The sequence below is a fragment of the Lactuca virosa genome, chromosome 7 (assembly GCF_052849685.1).
Source record: "Lactuca virosa cultivar CGN04683 chromosome 7, Lactuca_virosa_CGN04683_v6, whole genome shotgun sequence".
Taxonomy (NCBI): domain Eukaryota; kingdom Viridiplantae; phylum Streptophyta; class Magnoliopsida; order Asterales; family Asteraceae; genus Lactuca; species Lactuca virosa.
The window spans coordinates 76,204,263-76,216,363 of record NC_136432.1 but is presented as its reverse complement, the minus strand read 5'-3'; the positions used below and the strand labels follow the sequence as shown (position 1 = coordinate 76,216,363).

Below are 12,101 nucleotides of genomic sequence, written 5' to 3'. Positions count from 1 at the left end.
AACAGAGAGTGTAGTGTGTAATACTTAGAGTGAGTATTAGAGGGTTGTTTCTTTTTCTTGTAATATTGAGCGTGTAAGCTCTTCTCTTTTGTTCTAGTTCTGAATAAAAGTGTGTTTCAACCCCAACAAGTGGTATCAGAGCTTGGTTAAGCTCCGGGGGAAGCATTCTCTGTTTTTTGGTCGAAATTTTTTTGTCTCAAAAACAATTTCGGAGTACACCGTTGGAAAGGTCTCGTTCTGAGGATTCCGAAAATATATTTTTTTTAAATTTTTTGACCACCGGAAGGCCTCCAAATCACCGGTCAAAGTTGGTCAAATCTGCCGGAAAAGTCGCCGGAAAAACCAGGGTTCGCCGGAGAAGACGACACTGTAGCAAGCACTGTAGCAGTGACATCAGCAGTGACGTCAGCAGCTGACCAAAGTTCTGGAAATTGCAGTTTAGCCCCTGTTCTTCCGGAAAATGCAATTTGGCCCCTGTTTTTCAGAAAAATTGCAATTTTGGTCCCGTTTTTCAGAAAAATTTCAATTTAGCCCCTGTTTTACTTCTATAAAAGTTCTATTTGCCCCCTGAACTTCTGAAAAGTTCATATTGGTCCCCGTACTTCAAAAAAAATATATTCTTACTCGTGTATGCCCAAGTATATGCCAAGAATGACTACACCAACCTCGTCATCTTCTCAAGCCGGAGTTGAAAGTTTTCAAAGGACCGGGAAAGACGGTAGCGTTACGTTACACTATCCAATGCTCACGAAGATGAACTACGCGGTGTGGGCCATAAAAATGCGAGTCAATTTACAAGCACAAGGAGTATGGGATGTAATTAAAAATGCAGAAACGGACGAACGTAAAGATCGGATGGCTCTTGCGGCTATTTATCAAGCAATTCCAGAGGACGTACTTCTGATGTTAGATGAGAAGGACACAGCTAAAGAAGCATGGGAAACGCTCAAGATGATGCACATGGGAGCCGATCAGGTCAAGGAGGCTAAAGCTCAAACCTTGAGAAGTGACTTCGAGGTGATCCGGATGAAAGACAGTGAATCGGTAGATGATTTCTCCATGAGATTGAATACTATCGTAACCGGTATTCGATCTCTAGGTGAAAAGATTGAAGAAATTACGGTTGTGAAGAAGTTTTTGCGAGCCGTACCGATACGATTTATACAAATCGTAACATCGATCGAGCAATTCGGAGATTTGAAGAATATGACGGTGGAAGAAGTTGTGGGTCGTCTTAAGACCCATGAAGAGAGACTTCGAAGCTATGGAGAAAAAGAAGAAGGACCTTCTCTATTGCTTACACATGCCGAGTGGGCATCTCGTTCGAAGCAAACTGGCGAGAGAAACTCGTCAAACACTTCAAGAGGACGAGGAGGACATGGTAACCGAGGCCGGGGACGAGGCCGAGGTCGTGGACGTGGCCAAGGAGGTGGTCGCGAGTACAATGCAAATCGGAATGACCATAATCCTTCTCGAAAGGATAAAAGTAAAATCAAATGTTTTACTTGTGAACAATTTGGTCATTATGCTTCGGAGTGTCCAAACAAGAATCGAGGTGAGGAGGCAAACCTCACTCAAGCCAACGAAGAAGAGCCTATTTTAATGATGGCAACCTCACAAGAATATGCACACAAAAAAGTGTCTCTAAGAGAGAAGATTTGTGTTAATCTTCTTGCATCGGGAGAAAGTCGAGTCGAGTCTGAGGTATAGTATCTCGACAACGGTGCTAGCAATCACATGACTGGAGACCGCTCAAAGTTTCGGGAACTAGATGAGCACGTTACGGGCCATGTGAAATTTGGGGATGGTTCGACCGTCGCTATTTTGGGAAAAGGGTCGATTTTATTCGATAGCAAAAATGCCGACCAAAGACTCCTTAATGAGGTATATTTCATTCCAAGTCTAAAAAACAATATTATTAGTCTTGGACAAATGACGGAGGAAGGGAGTCGGGTCATAATGGATGGGTCGGATCTGACATTGTTTGACAGAAACAAAACTCTACTTTTGAGAGTTAAACGATCCCCAAACCGGTTATATAAAACTCCTTTAAGGACCGGTAGACCGACTTGTCTTTTAGCAACAAAAGACGAACCAGCTTGGATATGGCATTCTAGACTCGGTCATGTTAACTTTCTCGCCTTAAAGAAGTTGTCCGAAAAGAATATGGCAATCGGAGTCCCAAAGATTGAGCACCCAAACCAAGTATGTGAAGGGTGCGTTCTTTCCAAACAAACCCGAATTCCTTTCCTGGATCATGCAGTTTTTCGGGCTCAAAAACCTCTACAACTTGTTCATGCGGACTTATGTGGTCCGATCACACCTACGTCTGTTGGAGGGAGTAAATATTTTCTCCTTTTAGTAGACGATTTTAGCCGGTGGATGTGGGTTTACATGCTATCGGAGAAGTCTCAAGCCTTGAGCGCTTTCAAACGGTTCAAGTTGATGGTTGAAAAGAATTCGGGTTATAAAATAAAGACACTTCGAACGGACCGAGGGGGAGAGTTCACTTCAAAAGAATTCTCATTATTTTGTGAAGAAAATGGTATTCAAAGGCATCTTACGACACCATATTCGCCTCAACAGAACGGAGTTGTAGAAAGGCGAAATCGGACCGTTATGGACATGGCAAGAAGTTTGCTCAAAGGTAGAAATGTTCCGGGAGAGTTTTGGGGAGAAGCGGTTAGACATGCAGTTTATCTTCTCAACCGCCTGCCAACAAAAGTACTTCCCGACAAGACGCCTTATGAAACGTGGTTTGGCAAAAAGCCCAACCTTGAACATCTAAAAGTTTTTGGTTGTGTTGCTTTTGCTAAACTTGTAGGTGGTCACCTGAAGAAGCTTGATGATCGAAGTAAGAAGATGGTGTATTTAGGTGTGGAAGATGGAACTAAAGGCAACCGTTTGTTTGATCCGCAAGACCGAAAGTTGCGAGTTAGTCGCGATGTTGTTTTTGACGAAAAAGAAGAATGGAATTGGTACAAAAACAAAGAAGAAGAGATGGCGACTCCTAAGACCTTTAACATAATTGAACCACAACCCCAAATACACCTCGAAACACCTCAAAATGACCCCAAAATCAATCCGGAACAACCAAACAGCCCAGAAATCGATGCTATCCAAGTTGGACAACCATATGCTGAATTTGACGAGCCTGAACCAGCTCCACATACTCCTGTCTCAGCCCCGTTTTCTTCAACCTCGCCCCATATGGAAAGCCCTTCTAGTGAGATTGGGCCAAGGGGATTGCGTCCGTTAACCGATATTTATTCTGAAACCGAAAATGTGTTCCTTGAACCCGAAGAATTATTGATGATTGCAGCGGATCAACCCTTGAATTTTAAAGAGGCAGTAACCTCTAAGGCATGGCAAGAGGCTATGCAAACAGAGTTGGATGCAATCGAGAAGAACAAGACATGGCAACTTAGCGATTTGCCACCCGGACACAAAGCAATCAGTTTGAAATGGGTGTTTAAAGTGAAGAAAGACAACTTGGGAAAAGTGGTGAAGCATAAAGCTCGACTTGTAGCAAAAGGATTTGTACAAAAGGAAGGAGTCGACTTTGATGAAGTTTTTGCACCGGTAGCACGACTTGACACCGTAAGGCTCATTCTTGCCTTAGCAGCTCAATATGGGTGGGTTGTCCACCATCTCGATGTCAAATCGGCTTTTCTCAATGGAGATCTCAAAGAGGAGGTCTATGTCACCCAACCAGAAGGTTATGTTGATAGAGCAAACAGTCATAAGGTGTTCAAGCTTCATAAAGCTCTTTATGGTCTACGACAAGCTCCTCGAGCTTGGAACATTCGTTTGGATAAAAGCTTAAAAATGCTTGGTTTTACAAAAAGTTCACAAGACCCAGCTGTTTACAAAAGGAACTCAAAAGACAAAATTCTTATTGTTGGTGTCTATGTTGATGACTTGATCATTACCGGGTCAAACACTAATGATGTTGTCGAATTCAAAGAACAAATGAAGAAAGAATTCGAAATGAGTGACTTGGGATTACTTTCTTACTACCTTGGAATCGAAGTTTCGCAAAAGAAGTGGGGAATATCTTTGCGACAAACGGCTTATGCAAAGAAAATTTTAGAGCAATTTGGGTTGCTGGATTGCAATCTGACAACGTCACCAATGGAACCTAAGTTGAAGGTCAAGAAGGATGAAGATGGTGAAAAAGTTGATCCAACTGAATATAGGCGAGTGGTAGGTTGTTTAAGGTACTTGACTCACACTCGACCAGACCTGTCATTTTCGGTTGGAATTGCAAGTCGTTTCATGGAGGAACCAACCACTTTGCATTTCCAAGTTGTGAAACACATCTTGCGATACGTAAAAGGAACCGTTGATTATGGAATCAACTATGGAAGAGGTCGTGAAATTGAAGATTTGGTTGGTTTTACCGATAGTGATCTTGGAGGTGACCCTGTTGATAGCAAGAGCATAAGTGGAATGATTTTCTATCTGGGAAGGAATGCGATAACTTGGCAATCCCAAAAGCAAAAGACTGTTGCTTTGTCCACGTGTGAAGCCGAGTTCATGGCAGCTACAACAGCAGCATGTCAAGCCATTTGGCTTGCTAATCTCGTGAAGGAGCTCACGGGACATCATATTATGCCTATCACCTTATATGTCGATAACAAGTCAGCAATCGCATTGATGAAAAATCCTGTGTTTCATGGTCGAAGCAAACACATTGACATTCGTTATCACTTCATACGAGAATGTGTTGAACGTGGGCAAATTATAGTGGAATATGTCAACTCGAAGGATCAACGGGAGGACATCTTTACAAAGGCTTTAGCATACGTGAAACATGGTGAAATGCGAAACATGATCGGAGTGACGAATCTCGAGCCAAGTTAGGTTTAAGGGGGAGAATGTGAGTGTAAACCTACTTGGGTGTGAACCTGCCATGAGTAGCTGTACCACCCTCTTTTGTTGACAAATGAATGCCTCCTTTGTTGACAATAAGAACTCAAATGACAACTTCGTATGTTCACATAATGAACACAATAAATGGTAGCAGTAGTAATTGTAGGCTTGTTTAAGTATAAATAGAGGCTCTAACCTCAGTTGTAAGACACCACAAACAGAGAGTGTAGTGTGTACTACTTAGAGTGAGTATTAGAGGGTTGTTTCTTTTTCTTGTAATATTGAGCGTGTAAGCTCTTCTCTTTTGTTCTAGTTCTGAATAAAAGTGTGTTTCAACCCCAACAGACCGTCACTTTACCTCTATAATCAAGTAGTTGTAGGTAGAGTTCGACTCCTTCATGTTTAATCCAATGCATAATATCCATACATATTCACTAAAGGGCTCTCAGCGTCATTATTTCTTATCTATGGTTCAGTTTGAGTGTTTAGTCTAGGCATCCCGATGAACCTGCAAGGGATGTTACTGTATTAATATTGTACAGTTAGACCCACTTTGGGTTTATTACTCTTTAGCCCAATACCGCCCTTTGTATTATGTATATACATTCCTAATTACTAGATTGATTGGTTCATGGGAAAATATTCAAACTTGATGCTACGGGACTGCTATTGTTAACACAACTCTATTGCGGTCTTGTAGGTGCTCTACACTACCTTACGTTTACTCAACCTGATCTTACTTATGGATTTCATCATATTTTACTTTTTATGCATGATCCTCGTGGGGCCAGCTACAGAGCTTGTCACCTGGCCAATGTTGGTTAGGGTGAGCGCCTCGCTAAAAAATGGTCAACCTCAGGCAATTGTGATTTTCGTGAAAGTAGCATTCTTTCATGGTCATCCACCCGAAAGATTGTCGTCTCGGTCTAATACCGAGGCCGAGTATCATGGGGTCACAAATGTAGTTGGTGAAACATGTTGGTTACAAAATCTCCTTTGTGAGTTGCACTCCTTGACTCCTAAAGCCATTATTGTTTATTGTGACAACATCAAGGTGGTATACATGTTCTCCAACTCATTGCAACATCAACGCACCAACCAAATTGAAACCGACCTTCACTTCTTCGGTGATCAGGTAGATTTTAGCAAAGCTCGAGTCCTTCATGTTCCATCTAGTGCATAGTATCCATACATCTTCACTAAAGGGCTTTTTGAATCACTATTTCTTGATCTTCGGTTCACTTTGGGGTTTATTAGTGTTTACCCCAATACGGCCTTTTGTACAATGTATATATATATTTTTGATTAATGGATGGATATGTTCATGGGAAAATATTTAAACTAACACATACAAATGATTAATTAAAGGAAAGATCGCAAAATTAATTCCGTACTCTAATCATGTTTCTATATGGAAGCATATATCATTGAGGATTAAGAAAATTATGCAATATGCAAGCCAACTACATTAGGAACATTTATGTTATTGTTTACAACTTTAACAATCATATATTCTGATCAATGACTTTCCAAATTTCCATCTAACCACATTTTTCTCAATCCATATAACTCAAATAATTGTCATATTAAAAAGCATGGACCAACATACGGAGTCCAATATGACTCGAGTACAACTCTTTTTAGTCCACCATCTATAATCAAGCACAAAGCTTTCTTAGAAGGTATCATCTCTTTTCTTACCAAAAATACTACGACCATATGTGGCACTCATCAAATCTAGGATGAGACGGAATTGCAGGGTCACAAAAGAAATAATCGGTAGGCATGTCAACACAACTATTGGAATAAGAATCCTTGAGTTCCTTTGGCCGAATACAATGTACAATGTTGCACCAAAAGCTACTATCATGGATGTGGTTGAGATGAACAAGGTAGCCAAACCAATTATCAACTTTGTAGGCAACTTGAAAAGAAAGTCTTGTTCAGCAAAACGTGCTGTGAGAACCGACAAAAATGTTAACAATGAAGTAACGGCTGCAAATAATGATATGGCATCTGATATCGCAAATATGGTGAAGGCTGTATTGTTGGTAAAAACTGGTAGTCCTGTGTCCTGATTGCTTCCTCCTGGCACTGTAATTGCTGCTGCAAACACAACGGTGACAATTAATGCAGCTGTAATGGTGTATGACTCTGCAGTGGCCTTCATCCATTTTTCTCCCTCAATCACCAAGTCCTTATGTTCTCTTGTAAACACCATTTGAGGTGTTTCGTCAAAAGAGTTCCTTTGTATGATGTTCAAAGGACATACAAACCTTTCAACTTCCTACAAGATTATAGTATGTTAACCATGATTGATAAATAATGTGGTCTTAAAACATCATGTATGCCGAATGAATTCAAAATTTGAATCATCAAAGGTTTCTACCTTAAACCATTGTAGTTCACGTTGAATCTGTAAAGCTGCTCCGGATATAAGGTTAAGTTTGTTGGAAGGTGCCAATCTTGCAGCCAAATGCAGGAGATTATTTTGAAAAGGGTCTTTGACTGTTCTATAAATATTATTGTGTTCGCCCATTTGATATAGCATGTTGTAAATGTTTTCAGAGCGATTTATGACAGCATATTGAATTATGTTGTGACCTTCTTCATTGGCACTCGTAAGTGCATCTGGAAAATAAGACAGAATATATTCTACAACGTCGTATGAATTTTGTCTTATGGCTTCATAAAGTGGATTCATGTAATATTGATGGTAACACATGGGGTCATTCCTGAATCTTATCAAGTCACATACCGATGCTAATAGTAGAATAGCATCAAGATGTGTTCGAACTGTCTCTTTAATGTATGGCCACCCTGCAACATATAGATGTAAATGAGCATCTGCAACAATAAAAAAGGACCTTTTTCTTCTAATTTTCTTATAGAATGATGGTAATTGTTCGTGTTTCTTACGTAACATCTTAAGGATTAGCGGTAAAAGTTTGAGAATCCAATAAATCCCTGCATTAGGCGATAGAAAGTTTGTTAGAATTATGGGGTTATGGAAGTAAAAAGTTACTAAAACGTAATTAATTATAATAAGTATTATTGTGTGTTCACCAAATTAGATAGATGGCGATTGGGGAGTGCAACACAAAACAGTTGTCTATAAAAATATCAATTCATGACCTACCAACATAGAATAGGCTGATAAAATTTCCAACCCTGGTACCACATTTCTCAACCGTATAATCAGATGCTATAACGACAGCGCTTTCTATTTTTGAGTGTAAAATACCAGTCCCTTGAACATAGAAAATTGTTGTACATCAAGTTCATTAGAGAGTCGACCTTGTAATATAGATTGAGAAGATAAGAAAAATGCAGAATCCAGATAAAATCAACAAACTTGAAAATTCTTCCAACATATTGAGTTCGGTTGGGAAATTTAGAGTAATAGCCATCAAAACAGCATCACCATGCAATGTTTTGTAACGCCCCAGCAAATCACACGCCAAGCCTACACATTTTTCAAAGTTAGTTGTTTCATTTACGTGGTTTGTGTTTTTACTACTGGAATCTGAAACCAATAGACACGTACGGAAATCTTTAGAAGAAATAGCAGTAACTAGAAGCTCATCGCCACCTGAACCAGAAAACAGAGTACCCATCTCTAGGTCATTACCGATGTGTTGCAACAGATGCTGAGCTGTCTCTGTATGCATATTAGATAGAGCTATGGCTAGTGGTGTGTGACCCTCGTTGTCCTTGGCAAACAATAAATCTGGGTTTCTTCCCACCAAGATGTCAGCAGCTTGGGTGTTGCCAACAATAGCAGCGACATGAAGTAGTGTGCTTCCATCTGAATTTCTTAGATCCAACAGTTGTGTGTTCTCCGGTGTCTTTTCCAGCAGTTTCTGTAATAGGTCCGCCTTCTTGGTAGCACCCACTGCTACATGGAGTGATGTGTTTCCATTATTCGTGATTTTGTCTATCACTGTAACTTCTCCGTTACTCAAAATGAGATCAATATATAGACAAAAAAACTACATGGAGTGATGTGTTTCCATTATTCGTGATTTTGTCTATCACTGTAACTTCTCCGTACGTACTCCTACAAGTGCTTGGTAGAGTAGTTGGTGAATCCCTGCTCTTCTTTTTTCTTCTTGTTTATCTATATTTGCATAAATTGGGTATGAATTAAGGTAAAAAAACTACAAGATAGATTGAAATATGTGTTCTTCTAATATAATCAAATCTAATCAATAGGGACATTAAAGTGTTAGGTAATGGATTTATGTTGCTTCTCAAAAGACAATTACATAAGAATATATAGACAATACCTAAAGCCTAATGGGTAAATCCTAAAGGGCTTGGGCCTAAACCATAATCACTAACATCCCTCCGGAGTTTGATCGGGTGGAGACGATTAAACTGCAAAAATAATAAAAGAAGAAAACATAAAAGCTAGATGAAGATAGCGGCATCGGTGGTGGAAGAGCTCTAACGATGACGGCTAACAGCAACTGCTCGTCGGAGAAGGAGAGAGAGAAGAAGCGACGGTCAGCAGCAGTTCCTTTGTATAAGAAGAGAGGAGCGACGGCAACGATGACGATCATGCGACCGGCTGCAGAGGAGTCTGGAGAAAGGCGGCGAGAAAGAAAGAGGGCTCGAGCTGCGGCAGACAGAACCAATTCCAGTGAGATCGATGGCTACAATGTTGATAGAGAAAGAGACGATTGTAGATAAGAGACTACTCGGTGGAGAACATGCCATCGGAGAGAGTCATCCGCAACATCAGAAGGGGCTAAATCGGAAAAGATATCTGAAGAAGTGGTTAGCCGAGGAGGAGGTGGAAGGTGAGGAGGTAGAAGTAGATGAGGCAGTAGAAAAGCCGATGAAAGGGTTCTGGTTTAGTGTCAGTCGGCTGTTTTATTATTTAGGCGGAGAAGATAATCATGCAACCAGCGGAAGAGGAGTTCGGAGAAAAGTAGCGAGAAAGGGGCTCGAGCTGTGGCAGACGGAGCCAATTTCAGCGAGATCGGCAACTGCAATGTTGATCGAGAAAGAAACGACAACAAATCAGAGGCTGCCAGACGGAAAAGCTGTTGTCGGAGGGAAGCAACAGCAACATCAGAAGGGCCTGAACCAAAAAAGAGATTTGAAGAAGTGGTCAGTCGAGGAGGAGGCAGAGGTCATATGAGGAAGAGGTAGAAGTAGACGAGACAATGGAAGAAACCGATGAAAGAGCTCTAGTTTGGTGCCAGTCGTTGTTTTATTATTTAGATGGAAAAGATAAGAAAAAAGAAAAATATGGAACATAATGAATGCACCTCCGACGACTATTAGAGAAGGTCGTCGGAAGTGGAAGGCAGTGGTTGTGGGTTGTGGTCAGCAGTAGAGTTTTAACCTAGAGCTCTGATACCATGTTAGATAATGGATTTATGTTGCTTCTCAAAAGACAATTACATAAGAATATATAGAGAATACCTAAAGCCTAATGGCTAAACCCTAAAGAGTTTGGGCCTAAACCCTAATCACTAACATAAAGGAGTAAGAAGAAAACATTCAGATCCACATCTCTAGGAGGATGTATACTGATATTATAAGGCACTTCGGCATCAAATATATATATATATATATATATATATATATATATATATATATATATATATATATATATATATATATATATATATATATATATATATATATATATATATGTGTGTAACTGTGAATTGTGTAATTAAGTGTTTGGTTGACTTGATATTTTTAGTGATTATACAGTAGAAGCTATATTGTGCAATAGAACATATTCTATTATATAAGTAGTAGTTTTATGCTTTGAAGAAATATAAGCTCCAAATAATAATCGTAATTAAATAGAAGTATCTAATTCTAGCTGTCCAATTAACTAAATAAAACATGGATTAGCAAAGAAGAGATTGTACCTTCAAATCGTTGTGGAAGACCAACAAGACCAGAGGTAGTCTGCAATTTTGGAGGACCATATGTAGTCTGCAATTCATACCAAACATCTTTTGCAGTGAAATCGACATTTGTCTGTTGCTGGAATTTGTCTGTGAGACGATTCAAAACATACATGAGTGTTTCTTCCGTGAGTGAACCAAGAATCCATCCTTTAACCAGGGCATCAGATCTTGTCCACAGCCTGTGAGTGTGATGATCATCTACTTTCTCCTTTCCAGAAACATCAGTTTGAGGGCTTTTGAGTGTTCCATCGATGAAACCAAACATATCATGACTCTTTAAGAGACATACCATTTGAGTTTTCCAGATAGCATACGTATCCCTACCACTCAGCTTCACACTAATAAAGCTTGCTGCTGAAAGATTCGATGGGTATGGGTATTCTTCTTCTTTAATTTCTACTGTGGCATACTGATTAGAGCTTGAGCTTACCATCTTTGTATATTCTTTTTTTGTTTCTTGAATCCTCCTTCCATCTTCTTACATATTTAAGCTACAAAGATGACGTTGACTTGTTGTGCTTGCAAAAGCCACGTTATGATTGCTTGCTACATGAAGCATGATGGACTGATGGAGATGACATGGATTGCATCCTCCCCCACCAAAATGAGGCCCACTTATCATATTACATTTAGTAGATGTTAAATAATATTATCTTAATTCAGTTTTTGTTTTCATATAATGGTTTTCAACATATGTTCAACCGTGTCCTGTTAAGTAGCTGTTCTTAGCTGGAAGCTGGAGATTGTTAATTAGTACTAGTTATGGACACAAACATGTGAACCTGATGGGTACCCATATGCTAAAATAAAATTATCTTTTTTTTTTTCTTTCTTTCTTTCTGTAGATCCACCTTCTATCTTCTTACATATATTTTTTTTTGGTAAAAGAGGGCATCACCTCCATTAAATATTCAAGCTACAATGATGGAGTTGACTTGTACAGCTGACAAAAGCGATATCTGCTAATTCATGAGGTAACATCCAAGATGCATCCCACCACCTAATCCCCACTTATAATATTACATTTGGAGGATGTTAAATGACAAATCATATATTTTTTTTTTACTAGTAATCCATTTGATCAATATCAATCAATTTAGGTAAAGATAACAAGAAAAATAATGATAACGAGTAACTCGTCTTACTCTTTTATAATACTTATGCTAATTAATTTGATCACTGCAACAAATCAACCAATTCTTCTGGGAATGTTCACGCACTTGTAAGTGTGTAAATTGTGAACTGGGATGGAGAAATGTGTCGCGAAAAATCAAGAAAATAATGTAA

At 39.4% G+C, this 12,101-nt stretch overlaps 2 protein-coding genes across 3 annotated transcripts; one reads left to right on the top strand and one right to left on the bottom strand.

Annotated features, from left to right (window-relative positions):
• The first annotated feature begins 780 nt into the window (after positions 1-780).
• On the top strand, positions 781-1,710 carry LOC145126787 (uncharacterized). The gene has a single exon (XM_079062087.1). The coding sequence runs from the start codon at positions 781-783 to the stop codon at positions 1,708-1,710; it is 930 nt and encodes a 309-aa protein (XP_078918213.1).
• A 4,687-nt stretch (positions 1,711-6,397) lies between these two features.
• LOC145125733 (uncharacterized) lies at positions 6,398-11,869 on the bottom strand. Of its 2 annotated transcripts, XM_079061154.1 has the most exons (7): positions 10,773-10,883; positions 8,423-8,995; positions 8,231-8,341; positions 8,015-8,125; positions 7,795-7,842; positions 7,265-7,695; positions 6,398-7,162 (listed from the first exon to the last, which is right to left on the bottom strand). In XM_079061154.1, exons 2-7 carry the CDS (start codon positions 8,544-8,546, stop codon positions 6,551-6,553), a joined length of 1,437 nt encoding a protein of 478 aa, XP_078917280.1. In that variant the 5' UTR covers positions 8,547-8,995; positions 10,773-10,883; the 3' UTR covers positions 6,398-6,550. The 2 variants fall into 2 exon arrangements, with proteins under 2 accessions (XP_078917280.1, XP_078917279.1); XM_079061153.1 differs by lacking the exons at positions 8,015-8,125; positions 8,231-8,341; positions 8,423-8,995 and having other exon boundaries at positions 10,773-11,869.
• Positions 11,870-12,101: the final 232 nt, after the last annotated feature.